Source organism: Lepidothrix coronata, unplaced genomic scaffold (genome assembly GCF_001604755.1).
Source record: "Lepidothrix coronata isolate B3197 unplaced genomic scaffold, Lepidothrix_coronata-1.0 Scaffold57, whole genome shotgun sequence".
NCBI classification, from domain to species: domain Eukaryota; kingdom Metazoa; phylum Chordata; class Aves; order Passeriformes; family Pipridae; genus Lepidothrix; species Lepidothrix coronata.
In genome coordinates, this window is record NW_016690237.1 from 101,326 (window position 1) to 110,517 (window position 9,192).

Below are 9,192 nucleotides of genomic sequence, written 5' to 3' on the forward strand. Positions count from 1 at the left end.
GAAAGAAAGAAAGAAAGAAAGAAAGAAAGAAAGAAAGAAAGAAAGAAAGAAAGAAAGAAAGAAAGAAAGAAAGAAAGGAAAATCCAGAAGGTAGGTATTTGTATGAATATTCACCTTTGTTATTTTTTTTATCGGTGTTTTAACTGCGAATTTTCTTGGACATATTTGTTCTTTTTCTGATCTCAGATCTAGTAACTTCTTTTAAATCGGTAAAAAAAAAAAAGTGTATTCAAGCGTTTAGTTGTCCGTATGATTTTTTCACTAATCTGGAGGCAGACTACGCAGGAGACCAAACTTTTCCTCTCCAACTAGTGCTCTCGAAATCCCCAGCAACGGTGAAGGACTACTCTCAGACCTCCTCCTCGGGAACCTTTCAGAGAAGGAAAATAGAATTTGTTCGAGGTCTGTCCCTGGGAGCCTGGGGAGTCAGGACAAGGACAGCATATGCTCCCAAGCTGCAGCCTGGGAAAGCAATATATGGGGAGCAGACACCCCTGCCTGCAAAGACGGGACCGAATGACGGAGTGGTGAACAGAAAAGAGTTGTTGGCATCAAAGGTGCAGCTCTGCATTAATATTCAGTTTATCTTCTAATGCTCATTTCAGATTAGAAGAAATCCCACTTCTCCCCAGTTTAAATCCTCACCTTGTTCACAGAGTAATGTCCAGTACTGGTACATTTCAACCACTTTTGGACAGACTTGGAAATATTTTAACCATTTAATGACAATGATGGGGAAGACCTTAGTTGGTGTGCAGTGCCTTTGCCTGCCTGCCTTCCTTCCTTCCTCCCTTCCTTCCATCTATCTATCTATCTACCTATCTATCTATCTATCATCTCTCACTGTAAAACCCCTGCTCGGATACTGGATCCAGGTTTGAGCCTGCCTATGCCTAATGCGGGATTTAATGTCATGAGGAGTCACAGGAGAAATGTCAAAGGGAGAATTTCAAAAAGCCCCCCCTCAAACCACACAAACCACTATATTTTGGGTCACTTCTCTGCCAAGCAGAGAACTGATGGGGACTGATACGCCAAGGTTAAGTGCAGGACGGTTAAGAAGACAATTGTTATGCCGGGTTTTGATTTTTACAGAGCCTTATTTATTGGTGAGCTGCTGGCCCCGAGATGATTATTTTTCAGCCACTACAAAACAAACCGAAGCAGGGGCCAGACGTGTATTTACTGGAGGGGGAGGGGAAGGGGACTTGTTTGCTCTGTGTGTGTCTGCGGGTGCATGTGTGTGTGTGTGCCGGCTTTATGCTTTTTTATTCCTGCCATGCAAGAATCCGGTTTCCAAATAACAATGGCAGGGTGGATTTTGGGGTTGGGATTTTTTTGCGGTTTTGTTTTTGTTTCTTTTTCAAGGAAGGGAAGAGACAAGGAAAACTCCTAAAGCATCTACTCTCAGATGCACATTCACAACACATGCAGATCGCAGATCGACTCCTCTGCTCCCACATAAATGGTTTAAAAGCCCAAACAACCAGGGCGACCGTTGCCTGATTTATTTAAATTTTTATTTTATTTAATTTTTTTTGTCCCAGCCACCGTCGCCCCGCCAACGTGACTTTTATGTGATTCCCCCCTCGGTCCCGTTATCGATCACGGGATTCATCTGCTTTAGCCGAAATGGGGAAAGGGGCTGCAGGGGTTATATTTTTAAGACCCTCGCTTTGTTTGTTTGCCTCCCGAGGCAGTATCACATGCCCAAGCGTACATCGATATTTTCCGAGATCGCTGCGCCTCTCTCCACACCACCCCTTCCCCTCGCCGCAGGGGAGGGGGGGGAGAGAGTGGAGGGGTGACTCCCCCCAAAAATCAAAAAGCCACCGGCAGTGCGGGGCTGAAGGCGGCCCCCGGCGCGGCGCGGGGCTTTGCGGTGCGGTGCCAGGCGGGGGCCGCACGGCCGCGGGGCGCTCGGCGGCGGCGCGGCGGGGCGCGGGGCGGGCAGGGCGCGGGGCGGCCGCGCCGCCATTAGCCGGTGGCCGAGGACGCCCGGATGGACGGGGCGGCTCGGGCCAATGAGCGGGAGCCGGGAGAGCGGCCGGGCGGCGGGTGAAGGCGGCGTCGGGAGAGGAGCCGCCAGTGCGGGCGGGGATAAGGAGAGAGGCCGGGGGAGGGAGGGAAGAGAAAGAGGGGGGGGAGGGGGGCAATAAAAAGCCGCCGCCTCAGTAGCGCCCACCGAAATAAACAGAGGAGCGAGAGGCAGCGAGGGCGCGGGCGCGGGCGGAGCGGGGCTGCAACTCCACCGCCCCGGCCGCGCCGCTCCGGCTCCGGCACTCGCCGGCCCCTTCCCGCCCCCCGCCTCCCCTCCCCACCCCCACCGCCGCCCTTATTGTTTTTAATCCGCCTCCGGCACCCCCCTCCTCAGCCCCCTCCCCACGCCCCTCAGCCGAGGCGGTCGAGGGAGGCGCGGGGCACCCCCGGGGTCTCTTCGCTCCGTGGGAACCCGCGGCTGCAAGTTTTTCTCCGTGAGAGACACCGCTAATGCCCGGCGGAGGATAAAACGAGAAGCGGAGGCCCGGGAGCGGCGGGGGGCCCGAGGCGGCGGGAAGGGCTGCGGCCCACGCGGGGAGCGGCGCGGGGCCGGGCGGGCGGGGGTCGGCGGCTCTGACATCCCGGTGGCGGCGGAGGAAGGGGGGGGCGGCGGCGGCGTGTGCGCGGGTCTGTGTGTGTGAGTGTGTGTGTGCGTGCGTGTGTGCCGCAGGGAACGGCGAGGCGAGCCTTGCCCCCCCGCCCCGTCCCCAGCCCCGTCCCTCCCCTGCTCCCCCTCCCCTCCCCTGCCCGCCCCCGCCTCAGCTCCTTTAATACACTTTGGTTCTCCGCTCGCTTTTGGACTCTGCTCTGCCTGGCTCAGGATACGGCTCCGCCGGCGGCGACAGCGGCGGCATCGGGCCGGTGCGGGCGCGGGCGGCGGCGGAGGCGGGGGGACGCGGCGGCTGCCGGGGGGAAGCGGAGCGGCGGCGGCCCCGCGCCCGGCTGGGCGGGCGGCGGCAGCCCGGCGGCGGTAGCGGGGAGGCGGCAGCGGCGGCGGCGGCTGCGTCCCCGGAGCGGCGCGGACCATGCTGCTGGACGCCGGCCCGCAGTTCCCGGCCCTCGGCGTGGGCACCTTCGCCCGGCACCACCACTCGGCCGCGGCGGAGATGCAGGACCGGGAGCTGAGCCTGGCGGCGCAGAACAGCTTCGTGGACTCGGCAGCGGCGCACATGGGCGCCTTCAAGCTCAACGCCGGCGCCCACGACCTCTCCCCCGGGCAGAGCTCGGCGTTCACCTCGCAGGCGCCCGGTTATCCCGCCGCCGCCCTGGGGCCCCACGCCGCCCATGTCGGCTCCTACTCCGGGGCGCCCTTCAACTCCACACGGGACTTCTTGTTTCGCAGCCGGGGCTTCGGGGACTCGTCGCCGGCCGGCGGACAGCACGGCATCTTCGGCCCTGCGGCCGGCAGCCTGCACCACCCGCACACGGACGCTCAGAGCCACCTCCTCTTCCCGGGCATCCACGACCAGCACGGCCCCCACGCCTCCCAAAACGTCCTCAACGGACAGATGCGACTGGGCTTGCCGGGGGAGGTATTCGCCCGCTCGGATCAGTACCGCCAGGTTTCCAGCCCCAGGACTGACCCTTACTCGGCGGCTCAGCTGCACAACCAGTATGGCCCCATGAATATGAATATGGGCATGAACATGGCAGCCCACCACCACCACCACCCAGGTGCCTTTTTCCGATACATGCGGCAGCAGTGCATCAAGCAAGAGCTCATTTGTAAGTGGATCGACCCCGAGCAGCTGAACAACCCCAAAAAAAGTTGCAATAAAACTTTCAGCACCATGCACGAGTTGGTCACCCACGTCTCGGTGGAGCACGTTGGGGGACCCGAGCAGAGCAACCATGTCTGCTACTGGGAGGAGTGTCCCCGCGAAGGCAAGCCCTTCAAAGCGAAATACAAACTGGTCAATCATATCCGAGTGCACACGGGAGAGAAACCCTTCCCCTGCCCCTTTCCTGGCTGCGGAAAAGTTTTCGCCAGATCAGAAAATCTCAAAATTCACAAAAGGACGCACACAGGTAATTCGGGTTTCGTTCGGCAGATTTCCCCCCTCTGCCCGTGTATATATATGTATATATATATGTATAAACCGATAGAGACTCAGACAGTGATGTAAAATGATGAGAGATAAAATAAGCTTCCAGTTTAATTTCCCACATATACACACTCTATCACACAGCTGCTTTTGTTTTGGTTTCGTCCCCACCAGAATACACTTCCCTCCATCCCAGATTTCGAAAGGATATTTTACTGATTTGTTTTAATTTGCGGGGTGAGAGGTGTAGATTCGTGCCGAGTCTCAGCGGGATCTTTCCGCAGAAACGCGGAATACAGCGCAAACTAAATTCTGCCGTCCTGCTAAAATACGGGAAGACACCTATCTATCTTTTTATCTATCCATCCATCCATCCATCCATCCATCCACATGAGACGCCTTATACATTTGCTATACGCAACGTATTTGCAAACAATTCAGCACTTGTGAGTACGGCTTTTATGTATGGATACCGAGAGAGAGAAACTATATAAATACATGCAAAATCCGTCATTAGTCCCAAATCCCGTTGGAAGTGCCAAAAGTCCCTTTCTGGAAATGCTTTCCATTAAATTTAAATGCTGTGAGCAAGGCAATAAAATTTTCTCATTTAAAAAAAAATGTTTTTAAAGTCTCACTCGATGTGATTTAAGGTGTTTTTGCAACAGTTTATTAAATTATGTAATAAGTAACAGAGGATTTGAGGCTCGGAAACTTCCACCCCAATCAGGTGGAAGAGGGTCGAGGGAGCCCTGGCTTTCCCGATGGAAAATAGCCTGAGCCGAAGGGTAACAAAAATTAACGCATCCTCCCGCCTCATCTATTATTCATTTACTACTCCTGCCGGCTCAAACCGTGCCAGACTATTTCATAAAAGACAGCCAAATATTTTAGCGACTTGCACTCTAAATATTTACCCGGAGAAAGGCTAAAAATCTCGAGGCCTATTGTTTTCTCAAGTGCTAAGCCCGATGCGAGGTGCGAGACGAGCTTTAACAAGGTTTAAAATTTGAGAAATGTATTTGCATGAGATGCCCGCACTGAAGTCATTGTGTCTGAGCGGATGTCTTTAAGAAACAATTTGGGTGCTAATGGAATTTAATGTTAAATGCTTCCCCCCTCCAAAGGCGGGGGGATGTGGAGTTCTCACCTCCAAATTACTCCCCGGCATTTGGAGTCCTGGCAGCCGGGTGAGAGGAATCCCTATGAAAATTAGATGAAGTATTTTACAGACGTTTAGTTTTCCCAGCGGATGTGCATTTATCTCGAATATCCATACACGAAACAATATGCCCGGCCTTAAATCTGTCGTTAATGGTTTCCAGTTTAACAGGATAGCGGATTTGGTACCGAGGCGAAACGTCTCGATGCTGCTCGCTTTTTTTTTTTTTTTTTTTTATTAATCATCGCCTTTCTTCTTCAGTCTCTTTCGGGGCTGACTGTGTGTGTCGGCACTGGTCGAATTAAAATCGGGCAAGATGCCGGGACGGGGGTGCCCGGGGTGTTTTGGTAGGAAAACCAGGTGGGGGACGGGGGTTGCCTCCCTGCAGGGCAAAGAGTGAGCAGCGCGGCCCTCCCGCGCTGCGGGTACCGGGACAGAACCGGCCTCTTGCTTTGGGAAACTGCTGGACGAAGTGACTGGGTGAGGGGGGGGAAGTGGGGAGGAAAGTTGGCCCGAGGCTGCGCGGGGTTTGAGTGGGGGCGATCGCGCTCACCCCGCAGCTGCGCCACTCTCTTACAGGGGAGAAGCCCTTCCAGTGCGAGTTCGAAGGCTGCGACCGTCGCTTCGCCAACAGCAGCGACCGCAAGAAGCACATGCACGTCCACACCTCGGATAAGCCCTACCTGTGCAAGATGTGCGACAAGTCCTACACGCACCCCAGCTCCCTGCGGAAACATATGAAGGTACCCGGCCCCGCAGGAGGCGGCGGGAGGCGGGAGGGCGGCCGCGCCGCGCCGGGCGCCCCGACGGGGCGGCGGGCGGCGGGCGCGGGGCCCAGGGGCGGCGGCGGGCCGGGCCGGCGGCGGGGGGCGCGCCCGGGGGGCGGCCGCGGCCTCCCCATCCCTCCTCCACACGGCCGTGTTGCCTTTGCCCCCCAGGTGCACGAGTCGTCCCCGCAAGGTTCCGAATCCTCCCCGGCCGCCAGCTCCGGCTACGAGTCCTCCACCCCGCCGGGGCTGGTGTCCCCTAGCGCCGAGTCGCAGAACACCAGCAACCTCTCCCCGGCGGCGGCGGCAGCGGCAGCGGCGGCGGCCGTGTCCGCCGTGCACCGGGGCGGCGGCGGCGGCGGCAGCAGCGGCGGCGGCGGCCACAGCGGCCTCTCCTCCAACTTCAATGAGTGGTACGTGTAGGGCCCCGCCGGACTGCTCTGCACGGCCCCGCAGCGCCCTCCCCGCCCCGGCGGCGGCGGGCAGGAGGGAGCGAGCGAGCCCGCCGGAGACGCACCGGGAGGTGCCGCCGCACCCGCCAGCAGCGAAATGACGGCCGAACAGGATGGGGACGGGGGACCTTCATCTCCCCACACCCTCCCGCCTTCGCGTCTTTTTTTTTCTTGGATTTTTAATTTTTTTTTCTTTTTGAGAACGTTTCGAACCAGCAAAAAATATTCTAAAAAGTACGTGCCGAAAAACATAAAAGAATGGGTAAATCTATAGAGGAACGGAAAGGGGAGAGAGAGAGAGAGGGGAAAAGACCAACCCCAAACGCCACCAACACATCACCCAATAAAAAGCTTCCCAAGCCGGTGGAAAGAAACTCTCCCTCCAGAGCCTTCAGACAAAAGATCAGAGACTCAAACTCCTCCGGCCCCTGCGCCTCCCCGCCCGAAGCAGCCAGCGCCCTCCCGCCCTACGAACTGTGTATATAGCGGCCCTCTCCTTCCTCCGGCGAGGTGGGGAACGAGATTTTCCTGGATTCTCGGTGTATAGAAGTTCGTCCCGTTTGTAAACCGCGGATTGGTCCCTTTCTTCTTCCTTTTTTTTTCTTTTTTTTTTAAGTCTTTTTTTTTTTCCCATCTTCCTCCCTCCCTGAGAAAGTGAAGGACTTGTTTTCTTTTGTCCTGGTCTCCTTCCCCACCTCCCTCTTTTCTTCCTTTTTAGTTCACCCTTTTAAAAAAAGTAACATGGAAGAAAAAAAATGTTTCTTTTGTAATTGTGATATCTTGAATATTGTGTTCCTTTTTAAGAGGCAACTTGATTGTAAACTGTATTTCAACTATAGACTGGGGAAGAAATACCGTGCCAAAGTCTCCATTCTGTTACTTACAGACACTCACACAAACAACAACGCTTGTGAATGTATTTTTCTGTTAGCTGGGTTTATATGTGATGTTTTAGTGCTTTTGCAAGTTCAATTTGTTAGTTCCTGTTCGGAAGATTGTGAGGAAAAATAAACGTTGTGCCGTTAGCTTTTCTGTAATAACACCCTTCCTCCTGTAAATACCTGTTACCATATTTATCCATTTGTAATTAAATTATGGTATTAACTTGCTACAGAGGAAACAGTATTTATAAAGAATGTTTCTTAACTATAAATATGTACAATTGTGAGCATAAACTGTTTCAGATTTTTTATTTGAAGGTTTAAGTGGTTTCATCATTTCTTGTGATATGTTTTGAGAGTAATGCATACAGAAATATAATAAAACGTGTTGAAACTGCACGAGCTGTTTCCTTTTTATGCCAAGGGCTTTCTGAAACCTGCTGTAACTCATGTGATGGGCTGAGTGACGACTGCAAAACAAATGCTTTTAAAACATCCGCGAGTTACTGGACCAGGAGGATATCTTCCAGCTGGGCTCCCCCGTACAGAAAAAAAAAAAAAAAAACCAAAACACAAACCAAAACAACAGAAAAAAAGCTACAAAGCCACCCAACACTTTAGGAAGCCTCTGGGCTGAAAGAAAAGGGTGAAGATGTGCATATTCCCCAAATAACTTGCAAGGCAGGATCTCCTTTAGTAAGAGTTACACGGCGAGATCACAGCTTCCTCCGCCTCCTGCCTTACTCGGGCTCACCCTTCTCTCTCCGGTGCGTGTCTGACTGGGAGCTCATTACAGGGTGACAAAACGGGGCGTTTCGGTACGGAGGTGGAGGCGCAATGACTAGGAGCTGAGCTCGGCTGCTTTGAGCCGTAGGTCGTGTCCTTCTGCGCCTCCCGTCTTTTTAGCAGCCTCCATTCAACCCTGGAGAGGAGAAAGTTGTGATGCCCGAGAGCTTACACTTCTCCTTCGAGGTTTTTTTCCCCCTCTCTTTCTCCTTTTTTTTTTTTTTTTTTAATTTTATTTTATTTTCATCCCCGGGAGCGGTTTGGGCTGTCAGATGTGTTCAGGGAGGGACTGAGAGCCGCCGGGAGATGACTTTCCCGGGCTGCTGACCCAGAGTTTCGCTCCGCGCGGGCCGTCGGAGCCGCCCGTGTGGGGTCGGCGGACAGCAGGTCTCCGGGCACAGCTCGCCAAACCGGGACAGCCAAGGCGAGTGTGTCAGCAGCCAGGATGTAGTGCAAAAAAGTAAAAATGTTCGGCCTTGTCAAGCCACCGAAATACGCCTTGCGAAGAGGCAGCGCTGCGAGTCGGGCTCCGAGCGCCCTGCGGTGGCTGCGCTGCCTTCAGCGACGGCTCGTGCAGTCGGGGAGAGCCCTCTGCTCCTCACACCCGGCAAGCCCATCGCTTACGCCCCCCAGGGCCACTCGTCGGTTTGGGTTTTTCGGGCTTTGTCCTGCGTATTCAAATATCAATACAGATGTCGGTATGAGGTAGTTGGGGGGACACAGGAGGGTACACGGGGCCTTGATCACTTCTGGGGTGAAGTGGGGGTTACCCGCACCCAGGAGAAGGGGAGGAGGGAAGGAAAGACACTCTGCTCCGTCCCGTTGCTGACAAGGAAGTTTAGATGGGAAGCGGAGCCGAAGCTTCCTCGGCGGCTGTGCTCCTCCCAGCGCGGCCATCCCCGCGCACACGGCAGCTCTTCGGGTAATCAAACGACTATTAAAACCTAATTTATGTTCCGTAATAATATTACGTAAAAAAATATTTATTAAAATCATTGGCATATGCCGCTGCGAGAATCACTCCTTGTCCTGCCGGCCTCCCCTCAGCCGAAAAACCAA

At 54.7% G+C, this 9,192-nt stretch overlaps 2 protein-coding genes across 2 annotated transcripts in view; one reads left to right on the plus strand and one right to left on the minus strand.

Annotated features, from left to right (window-relative positions):
- Positions 1 to 2,894, minus strand: part of LOC108498192 — a 7,565-nt gene extending 4,671 nt beyond the window's left edge. Inside the window, exon 1 of the mRNA XM_017816594.1 lies at positions 2,815 to 2,894. Coding sequence (XP_017672083.1) covers positions 2,815 to 2,894 — 80 coding nt within the window. The remainder of the gene's footprint in view (positions 1 to 2,814) is intronic.
- Positions 2,895 to 3,065: 171 nt separating this feature from the next.
- ZIC2 (Zic family member 2) lies at positions 3,066 to 6,437 on the plus strand. The gene is made up of 3 exons (XM_017816587.1): positions 3,066 to 4,068; positions 5,827 to 5,990; positions 6,186 to 6,437. Exons 1-3 carry the CDS (start codon positions 3,066 to 3,068, stop codon positions 6,435 to 6,437), a joined length of 1,419 nt encoding a protein of 472 aa, XP_017672076.1.
- The last annotated feature ends 2,755 nt before the right edge of the window (positions 6,438 to 9,192 follow it).